This window comes from Rattus norvegicus, chromosome 5 (assembly GCF_036323735.1).
Source record: "Rattus norvegicus strain BN/NHsdMcwi chromosome 5, GRCr8, whole genome shotgun sequence".
Taxonomy (NCBI): domain Eukaryota; kingdom Metazoa; phylum Chordata; class Mammalia; order Rodentia; family Muridae; genus Rattus; species Rattus norvegicus.
This window is the reverse complement of record NC_086023.1, coordinates 54,218,902-54,242,392: the sequence shown is the minus strand read 5'-3', so window position 1 is coordinate 54,242,392 and position 23,491 is coordinate 54,218,902. Positions and strand designations below refer to the sequence as shown.

At 41.5% G+C, this 23,491-nt stretch overlaps 1 protein-coding gene across 3 annotated transcripts in view; it reads left to right on the top strand.

The window, feature by feature from the left end:
* Positions 1 to 23,491, top strand: part of Zfp292 (zinc finger protein 292) — an 80,281-nt gene that overhangs the window by 22,062 nt on the left and 34,728 nt on the right. For 2 of the 3 annotated variants that reach the window (NM_001008879.2, XM_039110673.2), the window contains exons 2-4: positions 21,301 to 21,455; positions 21,636 to 21,714; positions 21,815 to 21,950. In NM_001008879.2, coding sequence (NP_001008879.2) covers positions 21,301 to 21,455; positions 21,636 to 21,714; positions 21,815 to 21,950 — 370 coding nt within the window. Of the gene's footprint in view, positions 1 to 16,691; positions 16,756 to 21,300; positions 21,456 to 21,635; positions 21,715 to 21,814; positions 21,951 to 23,491 lie in introns of all 3 variants that reach the window. The other variant, XM_039110672.2, reaches the window with a different exon arrangement.

Genomic DNA, 23,491 nt, shown 5'->3' with positions numbered 1-23,491 from the left:
GCTTTATACACTTTCTTTAGCACAGTGCATGGGCACATCATCATTATTATTTTTATTTTTTATATATCTTTGCCAACATTTGGTATTATCTGCACTCCTTGGATCTTGTGACCCTGACTGATCTGGAACTCCCTACTTAGGAGTTGGCTTCAAACTCAAAAGAGAACCACAGGTTTCTGTCTGCTGAGTCCCAGGCTTAAAGACTTGTGAGTTTCCACGTAGGTGCTTGGAGTCAGTCCCAGGTGACCTGCAAGTGTGGCCAGTACTCTAACTGAGGCGGAGCCTTTTCTTCAGATTTGGTTTTCTTTTTGGAGTTTTTTTGATTGCATTCAGAAATCCATATATATGTATATACATGTACATATATATATATATATATATATATATATATATATATATATATATATAGTTTATCAGTGTTTGAAAGGAAGTAAGTCTGTGGGTCTGACCTGCAGGCCTGTAAGTCTAACTGCTTAGGAGGGTGAGGCAGGCAGGCGAGTCACAGCATTAAGGCTTCCCTGGGAAACATGTACATACCTTTCCGTGTGTGTGTGTGTGTGTGTGTGTGTGTGTGTCCGTCCGTCCGTCCATATGCCAAAGATACTGCCCATTATCATGAGCGCTGGAGAGCTTTTGTGCAGCTGTGCAGCTGCTCTTGTTTCTGCCTAACCATAATTCAGGGCCATTGGTGCACAGAAGTTTTAAATTCTAATGTAGTTCGTATCTTTCTGCCACTTTTTAAATTACATGAAAAGTTTAAGAAGTCCTTCATTTCCTCTATGGTTTTGGGGAAATGCTATAGATTGGTACCTAACATGATAAATATATTTAGTATCTTTTTTTAAAATCTGCTTTGTTCTTGTGTATAGGAGCCTTGGGTTCTTGGAAAAACAATATGGCAAGAGTCAGACTATGGAGGTTGCAACAACTTTCTTATCCAACCAACCAGACCACGATTTGACTAACACTGTCTAGCCAGACGCCCACCCGCACTCTCCCATCCCCACAGTAGCAAAGAACACTAAGGGTGCCAATCTCCTTGCTTCCAAGTACAGCCATAACGATTAAAGTCCCTTTCCTGGGTTTTACCATTAGTTTTTTCCATTTGCTGTTTGGGATTGGTGACTGTACCTACTTTTTGGGGGCCACCAGAATCAAACTGTAGCCTAGGAGTAGCAGATTCAGCAATATTTATCAGGTACTTGGACATTCCTCATTTTATTTGTTTGTTTGTTGGTTTATTTACTTATTATGTATACAGTGTTCCGCCTACATGCATAACTACAGGCTAGAAGTTAGCACCAGATCTCATTACAGATGATTACGATGGCTCATGTGGTTGCTGGGAATTGAACTCAGGACCTCTGGAAGAGCAGACAGTGCTCTTAACCTCCGAGCCCTCTCTCCAGCCTTGTGATTTTTTTCTTTCTAAGATTATTTTGTGAGTATTTTGCCCTATGTATATGTGTGTACCGTATACATGCAGTGCCAGAAGAGGGCATCAGATTCCATGGAACTGAAGGTACAGATGGTTGTGAGCTGCTATATGGATGCTGAAAACCAAACCCAGGTTCTCAAGAGCAGCCAGTGCCCTTCACTGCTGAGCCATCCATTTTGTACTTAGCTCCTCTCAAAGCTCTGTTTCATCTCCTCTGTCATCTGTGCCCATGCAGTCTTAGTTCCAGTAGCTGTCAGTTGATTCTTGGTGTCTGTTTATGTAAGTGTTCATTCCTGGCTCTTCAAAATTGGTTTAGCTTTTTGTGTGAAATTAACAAGCAATTATCAAATTCTATTTAAAAAACGTCCCAGAGGAATTTCATTAGCATTGCTTCGAGGTGTTGGTGTTTGTGTTTTTAAAAATGCTCATTTACTGCAGTTTATCTGGTAGGAACGTACTCTAATGATTCTCTTGTATTCTCTTCAGAAATGACAGAAAGACTAAGATGTTTATACCTATTAAAAAGTGGTTATTCGTATATTAATACTGCAATAAATACTGTCGTTTGTGAAAGTGGACATTAGAAGTAAATTGTGTCAGCAGAATGTAGTTTGTTTCTGTGAAGATGGTAGAAAGAATGCTTTGAAATGGAACAGAAATGTATCAACAAGTATCTTAATTACTGTTCTAATGCCATGAATAAACACAGTGACCAAGGCAGCTTATAAAGTAAAGCATTTAATTAGAGCCTTGCTTACAAAGGATGTGTCCGTGTATATCACCTTGTGGAGTATGGCGCTAGGCAGGCAGGCATGGCGCTAGAGCAGTAGCTGAGAGTTTGCTTCTGATCTGGAAGCATGAGGGAGGGGGAAGGCTAACTGGGAATGGTATCCCCAGTGACACACCTTGTCCAGCAAAACCACACCTTCTAATCCTTTCCAAGTAGTTCCCACTAAACTGGGTACCAAGCATTAAAACATGAGGGCCATTCTAATGGCCCTCCACAGTGTGATGCTTATGGCTAATGGTCAGCTTGATAGGTTCAGGAATCCTCTAGGAGACACGTTTGGGACGTGTTTGGGAGCAATTATTTTGGTTATCTTCTGGGCATGCTATGATAGTATTATCTTGATAACGTTTGTTGTTGTGAGCAGTCACGGGTAGGCTTGTGTTGTGGGCTGTATAAAGAAGAGAAAGTGAGCGCTCCTCTCTCTTCTGTGTTCTGGTAGACGTACTATAGTTGCTAGAGGCTAGCTGCCTTCAGTTCCTGCTACCATCCCTTTTTCCACTATGATCAACTACTCCCAAACTGTGGTCCAAAATAATTTTTCTTCCCTTAAATTGCTTTCCGTGGGATATCATATCTGTGGGATATTAAAGGAAGTTAGACTCTAAGTATGTATGGTCAGTAACATTCATAATGAAGTGAGGTAAGTAGTTAGTGTATGGGCTGTTGTGTACATCTATGATCTCAACTCTATAGGACCTAGATTGCCTCAGTCAGGGTTTCCATCCCTGCACAAACACCATGGCCAAGAAGCAAGTTGGGGAAGAAAGGGTTTTATTCAGCTTACCCTTCCACATTGCTGGTCATCACCGAAGGAAGTCAGGACTGGAACTCAAGCAGGTCAGGAAGCAGGAGCTGATGCAGAGGCCATGGAGGGATATTACTTACTGGCTTGCTCAGCTTGCTGTCTTACAGAACCAAGGACTACCAGCCCAGGGATGGCCGCACCCACAATGGATCCTCCCCCTTTGATCACTAATTGAGAAAATGCCTTATAGCTTGATCTTATGGAGGCATTTCCTCAAGGGATGCTCCTTTCTCTGTGATAACTCAAGCTTGTGTCAAGTTGACACACAAAACCAGCCAGTGCACAGATTTTTATCTTTTATCCAACTTCTCTCCATAAAAAGAGAAAGAACTGGGCTTGCTTGCTCAGTTTGCAATCTCAGCACTCTGGAAGACAGAAGCAGGAGAATCGGGTTAACTGTGGCTATGTGAGAGCATATCTCACCCCCTACTGCACCCCCAGAAGAAGCAACACATAAGTAAGAAGTTTATGTGATGCTTATATTGTATTGAAAGAACTTTATTGTTGTCTTTAATATATGAGTCTGCTGAGCTGGCTCAGTGGGGAAGCGTGCTTGCTGTTTTTTTAGAAGGACCTGATTTTGGATCCTAGCTTCCAAGTAGATCACAGTTGCATATAATTCCAGTTCCAGGTCTGCTACCTACTTCTGGCCTCTGTGTGCACTTGCATACCTGAAGCATACATAAAGTACATACAATGAAATTTTAAAAAGCGAATCTAAAAACTAGCAGACACGATAGTATAAGCACCACATCTGTGTTCCTCTCTAAAGATGCTTAATCTAAGGCTGACAGACTCTGAAGTTGTGATTGTGCTGTCATAACTTTTTTTTTTTTTTTTTTTTTTTTGGTTCTTTTTTTTGGAGCTGGGGACCGAACCCAGGGCCTTGCGCTTCCTAGGTAAGCGCTCTACCACTGAGCTAAATCCCCAGCCCCTGTCATAACTTTTGAGACCAGAGTTGATAGATAGGGTCAGAGCCTGAGCTTTGATATCTCTTTAACAATCGAGGGGTGGCTACCCATCCTATAGGCCTGGTTAGACAAATAATGGTTGAAGAGAGGAAGAAAATTTATTTACTGTGTCTACATTGGAAAGAACAACAAAGAAATCAGTCATGCTCCCAAGTCCTTCTTCAAGACACAGGTTTAGATTTAAATAGAGAGAAAGGATATATATAAGTAGGCTAAGGTGTGATCTTCTCCATCGTAGTGGTCTTACAAGTTCTCAAAGCGATATGGACATCTGTCCAACAGACAGGCTTCTCTTTCTGTTTTGTAGCAGGACGCTGGGCATTTCCTTCTCAGAGCATAAGAAGTTCCAGTTTTGTGGGGTGCATTATGTCAGTAGTCTGATAGTTGGTAGGAGGAGCGCACGTGACTCTAGTTTTGTCTTCCTACACACCCAGACAGTTACAGTTTGGATCTAGGGGTACTCCGATTTCTATTATGCTTTCTTCCATCTATGACTTACACTTGCATTTAAAATTATTCTTTGTAGATAGAAGTATTCTTTGTGTTAATTGTTGGAACACAGTCAAAGGATGTTGCATTGTGAACAATGCCTTGGGGAACTGTGAGAGATGCTCCAGAAATAAAGGGAAAGGGGTAGGCAACTGTACAAGCAGTGGATCCTGTCCTGGGTAGTAGGGTGTTAGCTGAGTTGGTGAGCCAGCCAGATCGCCTGTATTTGTACCACCAGGGTGAGCTCTCCAGCACTGCCCTGGTTAACTTACCCAAGGCTGCAGCCCTGGGCTGGCTCACCCATGCTCATGCCACCAGAGCCAGCTCCCCTGCTCCCTGGTGAGGTGCAGGGTTTATTATTCTGAGTGCCGCAGCTGGTGAAGGGCGGGGTCAATGATCATAGCCCTTGGAAATCTATGTGTTCCCAGGCAGCAGCTCAGACCAGGGATGTCTCCACAGTCTCTAGTGTACTAGAGCCACGGACATTGGCATAGACTCCTGCTGCTGCATGGCCATGACATCCTGCAATAGTAGCATGGGACTTTACCATGGCCTCAGTTGGCAGGGCCGACTACTTACAACAAACTTTTCTTCTCCATTCTTGTGTCCAGTTCCATCTCTCTTCATGATACTCAAACCGTTCTGCTCCTCTTTCTCTCTTACCTCTCCACCACATAGTTGCACATGGTGGTCGCTCCTGCTTTGGGTGGGCTTTGGGCTAGTGTGTGTCTGGGTGTGAGAGCTGGCAAGTGTGCCCCTAGGTGTAGCTCTGTGGGCATCGGACTGCACTCTAGATGTCTTCCTCCTCCCACTCTGTGTTGCCTGGGGGTGGGCATGCCTCTGGGTGTCTGCAGCCTGCCCGGGCCACGTGGTAACCGGATGATCCCTCTCAATTCATTTTCTAATTCTTCTTGTTGGGATTTCATTTTTACTAGTTTTTCCCTACAAATATTTCTTTGTTATGTGATATTTTTTGTTCAAAAATAAAATTGATTTACACCCGTTTGATAGTACAGTTTCTTGTATTTTTATTTCCCCTTGCAGCACGTATCTCTGCTTCCCTCTCAGTCACTTTACCATCTTGTTTGAATTCCTCGTGTTATGCTTTTCTTAAATGTCAAGTGGCCCTTAGGTGTCCTCACTTAAACATACAATGCTAAAAAGCTTATTTCAAGCTCCAAGCCTGGCTGTAGGTTGTTTGTTTGTTTGTTTGTTTGTTGTAATTTTTACTAAAATAGGACCCAGTGGTCCGGTTCCCATTAAAGTCTCTGTGAGCCCAGGAAAGCACTCAATCAACAATGAAAGGTTCTGCAGTGAGACTAGAACTGTCCTTCTTGCTGTGCACCATTGACTTAATACTGGGAAAATAAGAGGCACTTCCTTTCAGTCTTGTCCACACTCCTTTTAGACTGTGCTGGGGAGGGGCATGAATACTGTCTAGCCTGCGTCTCTTCATTGTAGAGGATAAGGAACAAATTAAGGGAGACTTGGCTAATAAGAAAAGTTTCCAAATTTCTCTCATTGTCAACTCTTCTTCACCCTTAATTCTGTGGGCACCTAGGGCTCCCAATTCTTGAGTCCTTTGGTAATTTTACACTAAGCACTTTCTGTTTAATTTTGTTTTTTGAAATAGGATCTTTATAACCCAAGCTGGTCTTAGTCCTCCTGCCTCTACTTTTGTGTCCCAAATGTTGGCTTGACAAGAATGTATCACCATAGTAATTTCATTTTTTGCTTTTATCATATTGTTTCCGTCCTTCTATCTGTCTATTCCTTGTGGGGGGACGCATGTGTGTGACACATGTGCACTGGTCAGAGGACAGCTTGTCGGATCTGTTCTTCTCCTTTTATCTTCGGGTTCTAGTGATCAAACTCAGGTTGTCAGACTTGTTAGCAAGCACCTTTACCCAATGAGCCCTCTTGTCAGCCCCCAATTTTTAGACATAAAATTTCCTGAAAGTCACTTTTTTTCTTGGAGTGTTAATATTACATATGCTGTCTTAGTCACTGTATTGCTGTGAGACACATTAAGTGAGTAAGACATTTAACTGGGGCTGGCTTACAGTTTCAGAGACTTAGGAGTCCACTATCATTGTAAGGACATGACAGCACACAGGCAGACATTGTGCTGGAGAAGTAGCTGAGAGCTCTGTATCTTGATCCACAGGCCGCGGGAGGAGAGAGCATGCATGGATTTTTGAAACCTCAAAGCTCCCATTTCCCCCAAGGCTATAACTCCTCATCTACTTAGATATCACCACTTCCTGATGACTGACTACACATCAAACAACTGAGTCTGTGTGGGACATTCTCATTCATACCACCACCTATGATTTTTACAGTTGTTTTTGTTTTCACGGTTTGTTTTATAGGGGTGGTCACTATTGGTGTTTGAACACGGGTCTTTGTACATGACAAACACGTTCTACCATTGATCTATATTCCTAATGTCTTTGGTTTATTCCAGTTTTCCTATTTACTGTAGGCCTGTGGAAATTATTACACTTCTAATGAGGGCTATAAGTAGAAGTTCTAAATATATCTACTGTACCACTCCATATAAAACTATTACATAATTTTTCTGGGTATTTCTGAAATACGGCTTACCATGTGGTCTGGAGTACTCTCAAACTCCTTGAACCTCTCAGGCGTTGGGATTACAGTCATATGCCACCACATCTAGCAAAATAAATTTTAATAACATTATCAAAAGCTTGAGGGTAAAAGTCAGAGGTGTAAGATTCTGTTCATTTTTCATTTGTGCACAGTGGCAGTTTTGAAAGATTCCTTGATCGTAGTTAGGAAACCAATGTCAGTACGCTCTGTAAGTCATTGGAGATCTGAGAGCCATGTGGTTTTACTCTGCATTGTTTTACTAAAGCATATCTTTAGTTAAAAATAACTACTTACAGTTCTGTAGTCAGTTTATTTTAACTTGTAGATGGACCATTTAAAAACTAATGTTCATTTTGAGTGACTATCAATCATCATAATCCATATAAAAGAAGGTCCCAGATCCCTTGTAATGTTAAGAGACTAATCTTGAAATAAAAACATTTGGGAACTTGTGCTCAGATGTAAACTGGAATATGAGTTGTTTCTGACATTCCATTTGACTTGTCAAATGAGACAGCTGTGGTTTTAATTCTTAGTGATTCTGCAGATAACTAAAGGAAGCTGTGGAAACTTAGCCTGTAATGTCCTCCTCAGGAAGTACGTGTTTTAATCCTTGCCAATGTAAAGTCGGCAGGCAAACTTTACAGAGGGGTACACACAAGCTCTTAGTGACAAAGACCTCAGCTGTTCCTGTGCCTTATGGCCATAAGCGGGTACAGGAGATTGGTATCAAATTTAACTGAGCATGGTGTACAGTTAGGTGAAAGGACAAGTCTTCTAGTAGAAGTAATGAAAGGTGGTTAAGAAACATTGAGTTCTAGGTGGAGTTTGGTCCCATATCCTTTTTGCTTGTATTAGTCCTGTTTCAGGTTGACCCCATAATATACGCTCTGGGGCAGACAGACTCTTTGAGGGGTTGAGTTTGCCTTTTAAAGAACTATATACAATGTATGGTACTCAAAGTCGAGCCTTGTCTCAGGGGAGGACTTGCAGTCCTCCCTCCACACTATCAGTTAGCATGCAGTGTGGGCCCAAAGCCAAACCTCCCACATTCTTAAAACAGAAAAGCCAGAAATGCCAACTTTTAATGAAACAGATATCTGATTGTTGGAATTAAAGATGAACACCACCATGTACAACTTTAAACATTTTTTAAAAAGACATAAAATAAGTGATTTTTGCTGTTGGTTTTCCTTTTTTTTTTTTTTTTTTCCGGAGCTGGGGACCGAACCCAGGGCCTTGCGCTTCCTAGGTAAGCGCTCTACCACTGAGCTAAATCCCCAGCCCCGGTTTTCCTTTTTTTTCTTTTTTTAATTTTTTTTTCGGAGCTGGGGACCGAACCCAGGGCCTGGTTTTCCTTTTTTGAAGCAGGGACTCAGTGTATACCTTTGGCTGTTCTGAAACTTGTTATGTAGACCAAAACTCACAGAAATTTGCCTGCTTCTGCCCCAAGTGCTGGGATTAAGGTGTGATACATGGGTTTTAACGGTACAGCTATGTAGTAAAGGAACTTAAGGAAGAACTAAGCTGCACCATATACAAAATGGGGCAGTTCAAAACACAGCATAATATAATTTTCTCCAACCACTTGAGTGTTAAAATTATCTCATTTAAAACTGAAAATCCACTTTAGAAAATTAAGGCATCATTTGATTAGTAAAGCCTGTTCTTTCCACTTTACTACTAAAAGATTAGAAGTGTAACTTGTTTTTGGTTAGTAATTGTAAATTCATGAGGGGGAAGAAAACTAGAGATAGTTTATACCATAAAAGTCTTAGGGCTGGGCAGGTGCCGTAAACCTGAAGTGCAGGCACTGGGAAGGCCGAGGCACAAGGAGTGCCCACACCTGAGGTCCATATGTACTGTACAAAACAGCACCGTAGCAGCAGGAAGTAATACATTTCTTCATTAAGCCAAATGTGTTCCCTGCTAAGATGTAAACATCCCATAAATAAAATATCCATAATACTCTAGGTATAGAGCACCAGTATTTCATTTAAGAGATGTATTTGGTAGTAAGTGTAGGTTGTTTCTGTTTGTTTGTTTGTTTGTTTTGACTCATTTTCTTCCAGTCTTTATGAAGGGAGGAGACAGGATAGAAAACTAGGAGACCTGGCAAGGGAGAGGAGCCCGTACCATAGAGTGTTGAAGCTGAGAATCAAGAATCTCAGTGCAGTGTAACTTTAATTTTGTTAAAGGTTACTTTAATGATGGTTCATAAACACTTTAACCTCCCTTTTATATATGCTGTGTTTTGAACTGCCCCATCTTGTATATGATGCACCAGAGGTAGTGGGAAAGTAGATACAGGGGAAGTGGACCTGTTCTTTGAAGTAACTCCCATCTGTGTTGTCTGGGAATTGGCAGTTCAGTTCATAGGTCAATAGTGGCAGCTCAGTCCATGTGCAAAAACACTTTATGGATATATAGAGTTGGATTAGCAGCAGCAGTGGCACGACCTAGCCAGGCCTCAGCCTTGGCACAAGTCAGCATGAGGGACCAGGGCCAACAGGAACACTGGAAAAAGTTCTCAGCTATGTCTCTCTCAGTGAATCATAAATCTGTGAAGATGGGAGACCAGCAAGGGTTGTACAGGTAACTATAAGTAAGCCTAGCCCAGCCTCCATCACTGAAGCAGCAAGAAGCCAAGGCACACCACCAGAAGTTTTTGGTGTGTTACTCTCAATGGAGTCCAGACAAAAGGAGCTCAGCTATTCAGTGTAAGGCAGACCAATACATGTGTGTCATTAGTGAAGAATCCTTCATCATGTGTCCTTTCACATGCTTGCTTTAGCAGAACATCCTTTCACTGTATGTCTGCTTCAGGAAATGCTCCTTCACAAGTCTGCCTTAACCTTTGACCTGTGTCTGCTTCAGGAACACTCTTTCACGTGTTTGTCCCAGTAAAACACTGTCCAACAGAACTGACTTTCCAAAGAACCCTAAAGTTTTCACTTGAGTCCAGTTAGCAGCATTGAAAATAATGTACACATGAAGGGATAAACACACGATACAGGTGCCTGTGGCGCCAGACACACAGATTCTCCTGGAACCGGATTCACATTGGTTGTGAGCCTTCCAGTGTGGACACTGTGAACTGAACTTGGGTCCTATAAAAGAACAGCACAGTCTCTTAGCCATTTAGCCCTTTCTTTAGCCCCTTGATGTTTTAATTGAAAATAGCAATGGCCTAGGCTTGAGGCCTGATTGTATATGAGCTTAGATGAGGCCATTCCTCTTTCCTCAAGTGGAAGCTCTACCTACCACATAGAGTACAATGTATACTTTCTTCAGCCAAACCCCTTTAAAGCTATGGACTTGGTTCACAGTCGAGCTTCTCCCCTTTGTGAATGCTGTAGGTAGACTACTACTTGGCCTTGCCAAGTGCCCCTCAGCAAGCCACTGGTGATCTCATTTAGGTTTCCTAGCAAGCCCCACCAGGATTCTATGTGTGACTGCTGTTGAAACAAGCATACACTGTATCTTTTGTATCTTGGATGTATCATTACCTCTGAACTTTTCTTTTAAAAACTGCAGGATCCCACATATATGCATGCACTATACCACCAAAGTACCCCCACCCCCACCCCCCCAGTCATGGCAGAGTGATTCTGTTCATGGTGTATTTTTGACTGATGACATGTCCAGAAAATAAAAGTCTATTGACTGGAGCTGGGTTTAATGTTTCTGGGAAAGTTTTCCTTGTTCCTGAAAGAGATCCACATAAGGAGGTGACTGTCTCCTGGTTATTGTTAAACCTGAGTAAAAAGCCCATTTGTTTCACTCCTGAATGATGGAGGCACCAGGTAATGATAACAGGGTTTTAAAAAAGTAATCTTGGACCTGCTCTTTCTCTTAGTAGGTTTTCTTTCTGTGAAAACTTTCTTACTGTCTAAACTGCTTTGGTTTGAATTTTCTTAGTAAAAGTAAGGGAGCATAACCTACTGTAGGCTTAGTTTTCGAAACCTACTTTAGTAAGGGTTCTTAAATGCTTCGCCCTCCCTTATAGCCTACTGGCCAGAGGTAGGGGAGGAAGATGGCTAATAGGGCAAGGGGGATATGGACCTGTTTACAAGTAGTTCTTTGGGGTGATTCCAGTCTTCATTGTCAGCAGTCCAGTCCACCTGAATTAGCAGCAGCCACTGAATCCGGAAGAAACTTCAAGGCTCTGCCTATTGACAGGAGTCCATTGAAGTGGCAGGAAATAGTCTCCCGAAGTTCTTTGGTGCACATCTCTTTATGAAGTCATGATAAGCAAAAATCAGCCAATGCCAGAGTGTCCCCAGCAGGACGGATCAGTGCAGAGCGCTGTCCACTCTGTTGTGTTACACTATTTCCAAACATTATGTCCTCTCAAGCCTCTGCTCCAGGAAACATCACATGGCATAACATAGTCTGCAAGGAAACTAGAAATTCCCACTTCAGCTGACAAAGTGCAATGGTAGCTGCACATTGTGGAAGAAGCACTTGCCTCTTAGACTTAAGGGGAATACACTGATGTTTTTTCTCTTTTTTCTTTTTTTCGGAGCTGGGGACGGAACCCAGTGCTCTACCGCCGAGCTAAATCCCCAACCCCTACATTGATGTTTTGTAAGTAAAGATTACTTTGTAACTCCATCAACTTACAATTGAGCTAAGTTACCAGAAGATATATATTTTTTATAGCAAAAATGCCAGAAGAATCATTTGAACGCTGCAGAGGGAATGGGCAGCATGTTGTGGCTGTTTACCTGTTACATGTAACTGCATATCACAGTACCCCCTGATGACAACACCATAAAACAGAATTAAATGTCCTTTCCAGTAGTGAGTGATGGAGATTAAACCCAGGGTGTTGGATATGCTAGGCAAGACAAAACTGTGTCTCCAGCCCACTTCCTGTTTTAAAATTTGAGACAGGGTCTTTGTGGTGGTTTGAACATGCGCAGCCCAGGGAGTGGAGTGGCACTATTTGGAGGTGCAGCCTTATTAGAGTAGCTGTGTCACTGTGGGCATGGGCTTTAAAACCCTCACCCTAGCTGCCTGGAAGCTAGTCTTCTCCTAGCAGCCTTCAGATGAAGATGTAGGCCTCTCATCTCTGCTGCACCATGCCTGCCTGGATGCTGCCATGCTCCTGCCTTGATGATAATGGACTAAACCTCTGAACCTGTAAGCCAGCCCCAATTAAATGTTGACCTTTATAAAACTCACGTTGGTCATGGTGTCTGTTCACAGCAGTAAAACTCTCCAAGACAGTGTTCTTAGCTGCCCTTTAATAGGTTAGCCTTGAACTCATGATATTACTGACTTAGCTTCCTAAGTAATAGGGACTACAGGATTTTACTTCCAAGACCAGATCTAGATTAAATGACTTCTAAAATTACTTTTTACTGAAATGAATCTAATCATTTTTTTATTCCTCCCTAAAAGCTGTGTAGGTTAAATAACTTTTTAGTTAAATAAGGCATAATTTGTTACATTATATTGTAGATATTTTCCATTTTACTGATATTACAGATTACAGAAGGGTGCTTTAATAACTAATACTGTGCTGTCAATATACTTATTTGCTATGGATGTCAACTCTTAAAACTATACAGATTATAGGCATTAACTCTAAATTTTCTATATTTTGTGTGTGTGTGTGTGTGTGTGTGTGTGTGTGTGTGTGAGAGAGAGAGAGAGAGAGAGAGAGAGAGAGAGAGAGAGAGAGGGAGCGAGGGAGCGAGGGAGGAGGGGGGGGGAGCCTTGGCTGTCCTGGAATTCCATAGACCAGGCTGCCCTTGAGCACAGAGATCCACTTGCTTCTGTCTCCCAAGTGCTGGGACTAAAGCCAACATGCCTGGCTCTTTTTTCTCCCCTCCCCCACTGAAATAGAGTATTCTTATGTACCTAGGCATATCTTGCTTGTGTATATTTTTTTTTTCCGGAGCTGGGGACCGAACCCAGGGCCTTGCGCTTGGTAGGCGAGCACTCTACCACTGAGCTAAATCCCCAGCCTCCCCCCCACCCCCCCCCCGCGCGCGCTTGTGTATACTTACTGTGTAGCTCAGGTTGGTCTTTCACTTGAGGTGACCTCCAGCCTCAGCCTCCTGAGTACTAAGTGCATGAGATGCACTGCCACGCTGACTTATTTTATTTTTGAGAAAAAGGCTTCATTATTTCATTAAAGAAAGTTTTGAACTCTTGCCTCAAGCCAACCTCCAGCTAAATCTTCCATTTTACTTGAGACCACAGCTATATAATACTACATCTCTTTAATTCAGAGTTTTATTAATCCTCTTGACATCTGCTGCTGTTGCTGAAAGCATAAGGTCGTTTCAACTAGCTTTTAGTCTGTAGTTGTCCAGCACTGAATCAATGTCTTCTAGTTTGGTTTAATTCTGATACTGCCTACCTAGCAGTAGGCTCCACAGGCTAAGGGTGTGTCTTCAGAGTTACCTATGGTTTAGAGTCCACCCTTCCAAAGTTAAGAACTCCTACAGTCTCCTCTTGAGGTGTGTTTTTTTTTTTTTAATTTTGTTTTGTTTTTGTTTGGTTTGGCTTTTGATTTTGTTTTTTCTCTGAATTTTGACATTCTTTTAGCTTCTTCTCTCATACAATACAGCCCTACCATAGTTTCCCCTCCCTCCATCCTCCCAGTATTTGTAATTACAAATTATGTAATAAAATACTGTATTTATTGTTCTTAAAAATGAAAGGAATATTAGTGGGTCCTCAATGGTTCTTTTATGCACAGTCAGACTTACAGTTAATGGGTTTAAGACACACAGATAAGACACCCTTACTGTGTATTAGGCACTTTCTGTGCTCACAGTATGTGGCCCACAAAGTAGGTGAGTAGTATAGTGGTTTTGTTACTTCAGGTCCTGAGAACGCAGGTCCCCAGCACCATTGAGTTGTGCTCTTATGCCTTATTAGCTTTAAGAAAAACAAGTCAGCATCCAAGTGTGTGTATGACAAGTTGTGTTGTAAAAGAAGGGATCCGAAGGAAGACACCATGCTGAAAATCTTGGTGGCAGCTGGCAGGGTGTGGGAATGTAAAATAGGCTCAAAAGCAGCTTTTATGGTGGAGTTTGTAAATAGATTTGTTACAAGGTGACTTGTTCTTGCTGTTGTCTTTCCACTTTAAATGGAAGTAATTTGAATAAATTTTGTATGGTAAAAGGTTAATGAAAAAAGTTTTTATGGAATAAGAAAGTAAATTGCTTTTTTCTTTTTTCTTTTTTTCTTTTTTGGTTCTTTTTTTTGGAGCTGGGGACCGAACCCAGGGCCTTGCGCTTCCTAGGCAAGCGCTCTACCACTGAGCTAAATCCCCAACCCCAAATTGCTTTTTTCAAACAATACATCCTAACCACAATTTCCCCTTTCCCTTCTCTCCACTCCTCTCAGTCCCCGCCCTCACATCCCCCTCCCCTAGATCAGGCTCTCTAGAGACATCAGTGAAACAGGACAAAACAAGATATAGTAAGGCAAGGCCGAAGTCCTCTTCAAGGCTGGACCAGGCAACCGCAAAGGAGGAAGAGTTAGACACACCTCTCTTACTCTTAGCTCACAAAACCCATCAAGTTAAGGGCTGTAACATTCACAGAGGGCCAGTTCCAGACCCAGGCAGGGCCTGTGCTTGCTGCCTCAGTCTCTGTGAGCCCACATAGTTTAGTTGATTGGTTGCTTAGTTGATTTGGTGGAAAAATTTGTTAGAATGACTAAGAGTTCAGGAAAGTATTGACCATTCTGGACCATGGTAAAGGACACACAGATCCATAGAGTCTGGGGTGGGGGAGTTCCTTGTTCCCATGGAGCTGGAATATGTCACCCCTTTGCGTGCTTAGTTTCTGCTGAGCATTTTGTTATGTTCTAACAGCTCATGAAATCATAATTAGATATTAAAATCCCCTATAAAATCAACATAAAAAAGCAGATTATATACCTTCAAAATAACAGACTATACACTACCATTGGAAAACGTCAGAGTTAAGTACTGGAGCAAAGCAAGTCCAAAAAACAGCTGGGCAAATTTCAGATTCTGCATCTCCATGTCTGATGTCAAAGTGCTCTTCAGACTCCTTCCTGTTTTGTTGACTGCAGCACATTTCTTTTTGGGTGGTTCCACTCCTGATAGCAGCAGCTTTCCTCAGCAAATATCTCATGGCTCTAGCATCTCGAACATCCAATGCAACCTCAGTATTACAGCTTCTTATTCCAATGTTTGGAATCCATATATGATTTTCTGGGACTTCTCAAAAGGGCTTGGGTCCCATCTCCAGCTGTGCCCTCTATAGCACTCTAGGCTCTGGTTGACTCCCATTTCATTGCTGCTGCTGCTGCTGTTGTTCTAGGTGATTAGATGCCTGTGGTACTGGCATCTCTAATTTGTTGCTGCAACTAGACTTTACCAGTTGCCTCTTATAGGCTCTCTTCATGGTGCCAAGCCTCAAATTCTTTGCATGACCCCTTCGGTCCTGGGCCATCAACTACAGCTGAGGCTGCACCTTCACCAATGGCTTTTTTTGGCTTCCTATAGTGCCAAGCCTCAGCTGCTCACCATGACTCCTTCATGCCTTCAAAACCAGTACCACTTGAGTGATTCTTACCCATTACCAAGTACAGCTGCAGCATGAGGTACAACCTTGACTGTCTCTGGAGCACAGCTTCTTTGTGCTCTTAGAAAACACTTCCCAGAAGATTTCATCTCAGAGATGCTGGTCTCTTCTTAATCACTGACAATTTCTTAGCTTCAGCTAACCAGCCCAGCATTCCCTTCTATTCTGGACTCTAAAGCCAGAGCCACATGGGTGAAGCTGCCAAGTTCTGCTGCTTGCTGTGGCTGAAACATGGCCCCCTTGTTCTATTACATTATCACCAGCTTTCTGTTTTCCAATTCATTCACTGCCTAAGCTTGGCTGCCCTGAAGCTTGCTCTGTAGATTGCCCTTGAACTCAGATCCGCATGGCTCTATCTCCTGAATGCTGGGATTAAAGGCATGCACCACCGTGCCTGGACTTAGCTTCTCTTCACCTAAGACTTGTTCTGTCCCAAGCTGGCCTTGAACTCAGAGATCAACTTGCCTTTGTAAACATAAACAATAAGCTTAGCAGGGTGGGATCTGCCTTGAAGTTACCACTCCCTTAATCTGCTTATCTCCTTGAACTCAAGATTCAGGTCCTTTCTACTTCCTGGTGCCCCTTTAACACTTGAACCGAACATTTTGTATTTTTTCTTTTTTAAGCTTGCTACACTTTATCAAAATGCTCTTTATGAGAGTGAACTGAAGGACAAAGTCTATGCTGGGCCACACCTTATATTACTGCTACTCCCTGGGCCAAGCATATACAAATCTTCACATATATTTTAATATATACAAAAATTAATTTAATTATGTGCATACGTTTTCAAAAGTGGCTATTCAATTTTTCAAGTACAAGGTAATACTTTGTTTCCTTTTTTCTTTCTGCCTTAAGTACTGATGATGTTTATTTGTATATTTGCTTTAAAATGAGTAATGTATAGATAACTTAGCATAAACTTCCAAGAAAATGCACTACTTAATGCTAAAATAAAGTTACTCATACCATTAATCTTGCTGAATTGCGCTCTTTATAGGACTCGTCACAGGCTTTGAAAATGAAATTTCATTATTTGTAAAGACTTCCTGAATACTTTCCAGGTGAGATAAAGACCATACAGTTTGTGAAAGAATATGTGTGAGTTATTATACATTGAGTTTTGTGACTTCAAATAAAACCCAATTATTCTAATTTGAATAGTTAGGAGTATATGATAATACACAACCTTGATGGCATCCAGAAAACTTTCTGAGCTGTGAGAAAGGCAAGTCCGATCTGTTTATACACATTGCCAAGTGGTGACGAAACCTGTTCCATAACTTATACTTTGTGCCATCATGTGTCTGAATGTTCTGAATGGGAGTGTGCCACGATGCTCTCCAGTTTGTCTGCTGTTGGTGTATTGAAGACTACTGGTTTTTCTAAGTTGGTTTTTGTTTCTTACAGATTTGCTAAAAGTGTTTGACGTTTCTAGAAGTTTTCTGTTGAAATTTTAGGATCTCTTATGTGAGTGTCTTTTCTATCATCTGGAAATAGAGTTGATTGACTTCTTTCCTGTTTGTTTCTCATTGATTTTGTTCTCTTGCCTTGTTGCTTCAGTTCATGTGCTGGGTACTCACTCTATCAAAAAGGAGTGTGGATAGTGGGCGGTTCTCTCCGAGCCTTAATTGTAATGGGACTGTTTGAAGTTTCTTTCTTTATGATGATGTTGGCTGTGGGCCTGTCATTTATAGACTTTATTTTTTATATGGTGAAGATTCCTGAAGTTCTGCCTTCTCTGGGACTTGGCTTCACACCATGAAATTGGTTTGATGGTTGAATTTATACAAGCGATGTTGGAATAGGGCAGCAAATGAACATTGGACGTGACTAGCAGACGAGCTCTTGCGTGAATAGAGTTCACGGTGCTCCCATGTTTTAGCTGCTAAGACAGCTCTAGGCTACTTCCTCCTCTGCCTTGTATCCTGGTACCTCGGACAACACCACCCCTTCTGTGTCTTTATCCATCAGTGCATGAAGCCCTTGCACCAGAACATTTGCTGTGAACTTCTCTGAGATGCCTTAGAACAGTTCCTTGATGGTGGTGCAGTTGCCAGGGAAGGTAGAGACATATTTAGTCCATGCGGTGTAATGTTTCAGACAGCTGTTTCACAGTATTGGGGACCCACTGCACTGTGTCACTGCTGTTCAGGTTTGGATGTTAAGCATCTGTTGCACCTCCTACGTGTACACATGGTACCTGAACACGGTAGCGTTGTCAGTTAGAACCACAGCAGTACAAAGCAATGGGAGGCACAGATACCCATCATGTTCTTGTCATGAGGCATCTGCTGGCTGAGCTCAGGCACTATCAATGTGGGATACTGCTGGCTTTCCAATTGGTCCAGGGAGCAAAGCCAGGCATGAAGAAGTATTGTCAGGAAGAGGGTACCATTTTTTTGCAGGTAAGTGGTTACCCTACTTACAGTGGCAAATAGGAGGTGGTTTATAAGTGGGTATGGCCAGCGTTAGGCTTGGAAGCACATATGATAAGCCAGTCACATGTCATTATCTGTACAATAGGTCTCACCTGTGTTTTCATCTGTGTTGCACTGAACAGGTAGCACCGTAGGACCCAACCACTGTGTCCAACACCGTGGGGGAAGGTGCCACACTGAAGGTGTTCATGTTTCTTTCTAGATACTCCTCTCTGATCTTGCCAATAAGGAGGGATACTCATCTCAGAGCCAGTTCCCCCTCCCAGGGACTGTACCAGCCCCAAAGCCCTGCAGCCAGTCACAGCTCTCAGCTTCCTTCCTCTCAGTGTCCAGTACCAACTCAAGCAGCTCTGCGCCTTCTGTTGTAGTGCCTTGATCCATTTGTTTCCAGCCTTCCGCTGTCCTAAGGAGTTACTGGGCCTGGTGATGATCTTCCAGAAGGGCCCTGAGCTCACGGAATCCATGGTGTGGGGCTCTAGTCCATAAGCACAGCATGGGACACATACTTGTGGCCTGCTATGCTGTTGGTGCACTGCAGCTTAACCTTCCCTGTAGTATGTGGCGGTAGGACCACTGCTGCGCTCAGCACTGACGCTTGGCACTTACCTGATGTGCAGCAAAGGGAACTGCATAGTGGCTTCAAAGAGACATTGCTCTTTTCTGGGGCTTTTGTTATGGAGGCACGTTGGCTCTTTGCTAGCTGTCTTTTCTGTATCTGTTGAAATGACCATGTGATTTTTGCCCTTTGGGTGATTTTATTACCTTTACTAGTTTACATATGCTGAATCATCCCTTTCTGTCTGGGATAAGGCCAACTTAATCAAGGTAAATTATCTTTGATGCCTGTATTAAGCACACAGGAATTTTATTGAGGATTTTTGCATCTGTTCATCAGGGATATTGGCCTGTAGTTTTCTGTTGTTGTTTCTTTACCTGAATTTGGTTATTAGGGTAGTACTGCCTTCATAGAGGGGGTTTAAAAATGCTTTCTGTTTCTCTTGACAATTTAAGAAGTATTGTTTGTAGTTCTTTGTAGAAATTCCGGTAGAATTTGGCTGTGAATTCCTATGGACCCAGGCCTGTTTTAATCAGAAGGCTTTAAGGTGTTTGTTTTTATTCCTGTGTTTCTGTCTGTATGTATGTCCATGTGTATTTGAGCACCATAATGGAGGCCAAAAAGGAGCATTGGATCAACGAGAAGTGGGATTACAGGAAGCTCTGTGCTCAGATCCAAATGCTGGTCCTCTTTGGAAGAGCAGGCAAGGTATTCTTGTCCACCAGGCCATCTCTCCAGCCTCGAGGAAGACTTTATTACTGTTTGATCTCCTTATTTGTTATAGGTCTGTTAAAGTTGTTGGGCTCTTCTTGGGTTTTTCTTCCATGGTTTCCATTTCTTTTAGATTTTCTAATTTAAATGGGTATAGTTTTAAAAACTATTAATATTCTGAATTTTTGTGTCTATTGTAACATACCTCTAATTCTGTTAATTTTGGTTCTGTCTTTTGGTTAATTAGTTCAAGGGTCTGCTGATCATGCTCATCCTCCGCTCTCCCCCATAGCTCTCTGATCCATTGATTCTTCACTCCTTTTTTTTTTTTTTTTCTTTTTTCTATTTTTTGGAGCTGGGGACCGAACCCAGCCCCCATTGATTCTTTTTAATGTTTGCTTTGTGTTTATTCCATTAATGTATACTCTGACTTTTATTATTTCTTCATGTTTTTTCCAAATTCCTGAGTTCTATCAAGTCATTTATTTGTGTACTCTCTGATTTTAAATGTAGGTACTTACAGCTATAACTCCCCTTAGAACGGTGTTCCAGAGTGTCTGTCCAGTTGTGCTTTCATGTCCCTTTAGTTCTGGGATTTTAAAATTTTTCTTGATTTCTTTGATTCACTTATCATTTAGTAATATGTTGTTTGACCTCCATGAGTTTGTATAGTTACTACACATTCATTTGCTGTTGAATTTTTAAACCTTTATTGCATTGTAGTCAGATAGGACACAGAATTCAGAATTGTTTGAGTTTTTTGGAACTTGTTAAGACTTGTGCCAGGATATGTTCCACTTTAGAAAAGCTTCTGTAGGCTCCTGAGTGGAATGTATATTCTTTGGCATTTAGGTGAAATAGTCTGTAGATAATTGCTAGGTCTTTTTGATGTCTGGTGTCATTTAATTCTGATGTTATCTGGATCTGTGTATAGGAGAAAATGGAGTATTGAAATCACCTCCTGTACTGAATTAGAGCTAATCGTCATCTTTAATTCCAGTAGTATTTGTTTTATGAAATTGGGTGTCCCAGAGTTTGGTGCGTGTACATTTAGTAGTCTCCCTGTTAATTCCATTGACTGGATGATGTGTCCTTCTTTAAATCTTGATTAGTTTTCATTTGAAGCCTGTTTTGTCAGAAATTAGGATAGTGACAACTGTTTTCTTCCTGGTCCCGTTTGCTTGGGATACATTTTTCCATCCTTTGTCTTCAAGGTATCTTTAATGTTTTTTGTAAACAACAGGAAGTTGGTTTTTGTTGTAGTTGCTGTTTTGTTTGTGAAGTCTCTGTAGTCCTAGAACTCGCTATGTATACAGCAATCTGGTCAAGACGCACAGATCCTCCTGCTCCTGCCTCCTGGGATTAAAGGCCTGTGCTATCAGGCCTGTCCTAGATTTTGTTTGTCAATCCATTCATCTCACTTGTGTTTCTTCATTGGCTAGGTGAGACCATTAGTCAGTAGAGTATGTGTGTGCACGCGGATGCATGTGCATTTGCTGTTGGTATCATCAAAGTGCTTGTTGTTCTGTCCTTATGGTTTCCTTTCTTTTCTTTCTCTAGTCTGTTCTCTTGGCTATGCCTATTCCCCTCTTCAGTATTATGTGTTCCTAATAGTATTTTCTGAAGGACTTTTGTTTGGACATGAATTCTTTTAGTCTGTTCATAACATAGAATGTTTGTCTTTCTCCTTCAACTATGGCATGGCTTTTGCATGCCTTCAAAACCAGTATGACTTGGGAAATTGATACATTACCAAGTTTAGCTGCCAGCATGAGATAGAGCTATGTTGGAGACATGTTGGGACATTTTTGTTCAAAACAGTTAGAAAAACCATCATTGATTGACAGTCAGTGTATATTTTTTATTTACATTTAACTGTTTTATTATTCCTTCCAAAACAGACACTCCTTGAATATGCAGAGAAATGGAAAACTTCAGAAGACCCTTTACCTTTACTGGAGGTATACACAGTGGCCATCCAAAGTTATGTTAAAGCTCGACCATACCTTACCTCTGAATGTGAAAGTGTAGCCTTGGTTCTGGAACGCTTGGCATTGTGAGTAGAACTTTGAAAAATGAATCAAACACAATAATTAATTTTTCTTAAACTTTGTGTTTTCATGTCTTATAATATTTAATTTAAAATAGATTTATTTAAGATAATCAATAAAGACTCTAATCGTAGGATTTTTTTATTTTTATTTTCCATAAACATTTGTATCCTTTTCTTTTTTAGAAGCTGTGTTGAACTTTTACTGTGTCTCCCTGTTGAGTTATCAGATAAGCAGTGGGAACAATTTCAGACCTTGGTGCAGGTAAGATTACTTACCTATTTAATATATATGCATTTAGTCAGTTTTGCTTATTCGATTGTACTTGCAAGCATCTAAGTGGTGTGTTTATTTACTGTTCTAGGTAGCGCATGAGACCCTGATGGAGAGTGGCAGCTGTGAGCTGCATTTCCTAGCTACTCTGGCTCAGGAGACGGGGGTGTGGAAAAACGCTGTCCTGTCCACTATACTTTCCCAGGAACCACTGGATAAAGAGAAAGGTAAATTTCCAGAGGGACAAAGAAAGCAAGAGTCATTAACTATGAAAAACAAATATTTAAATTTGTTCGGATATGTCTTTTCTCAAGATGTATCAAATGAAGCTCGTATGCTTTTATGTGAAGACCTTAAAGCCTTACATAAACTTTTTGTGGAGGAAGATGTATTTATAGGAATTTAGAATAACCAAAATTGCAAATTTTTTTCTCAACTTCTTTTCATCAGAAGCATTCTTTCTGCAGTGCCTGGACAGATAGCAATCATTTGTATGTAATGATGAACTCATGTAACAGATGAAGAGCAGAAATAAGGCAGTGAGTGATTTTCCTGAAAACAGAGCAAGCAGTCTCTGCTGGAACTCTTCAGTATTCTTTTCTAAGATTAATCCTCTCAGATTACTGTTCAGTTGTATTTTGTTTTATGAGCTCAGGCAATGAAGATCTCAGTAAGACTAAAACTGGCAGATATTCCATTGAAGTAGGTGGCTAAGTCCTAAAACTAGATACTAATACCAATACCAGTACTTGTACTAATTAGAGTGCTATAGTGCCTGTACTATGGAGAACAGCAGCACAGTTGTCTCTAAGGTATTTTCCTTTAAATCACCCTGGCAAGTAGAGGTACAGATTTTTGTCTGAGGCCAATCTGGACTATGTAGATAGTTTCCTGGCAGCCGGGGCTAAATAGTGAGGCCCTTTCTTCAAGAAAAGTAAAATAAGAAGAAAGAAAATGACCAATGGACACTGTTTAGATTCTCCCCCACAACCTAAGGTATTGTGTCAATAGGTGCCTGGAGTGATAAGAGGTTAGCATGTCCAGTAGACAGGGCATGCCTCTTTCATCACTGCGACAGTAAGGTATGGGGCCATGAGATGGGATATAAGCCAGTGCTACTGATCTCTACTGATAGTTTGAAATTTACAGAAGGCTTTCCTGTTCCTCTAAACATTCTTGAGACAAGTGGTTCCCTCCTTCTGGCATTTTCACCATGCTTTCCTGATTGCTCCCGTGTTCCTACCCTGCCCTTTAGTGTTACTCTGTCCTTCAAGGACTTTCAGGTCTCTGTGGCATTGAGACCTTAGAGAAGTGGAAAGTATCTCACTTTCTACTTGCGGTGGTGGTGGTGGTATTTTAGGTAGGATCTTATAGTTGAGAGTGGTCTGGAATTTAGGTTTAATGCTGGAGTTACAGTCAAAAGTCACCCTTTCTGACTGAACCTCATTACCTAGACAACAGTTTTAGAGTAGTGAGTCTTAGATTCTTTGCTTTTGACATAGTATATTACTCTCTAAGAGGTTAACGCTGACATCTTTATTTTTAATACCAAATTATTTTGGATATAGTTCATAATAGCATGCAAGTGTTTATTTCTATGTGTCATTTAATATATAACTTTTAAAATGGCCCTCTGATACAGGTGGAGTTTAGTTAGTGTTCCTTGTCTGTTTACAGATGAAGAAGTGGAGGCTTAAAAAGATGGGTTGAAGGGGTTGGGGATTTAGCTCAGTGGTAGAGCGCTTGCCTAGCAAGCACAAGGCCCTGG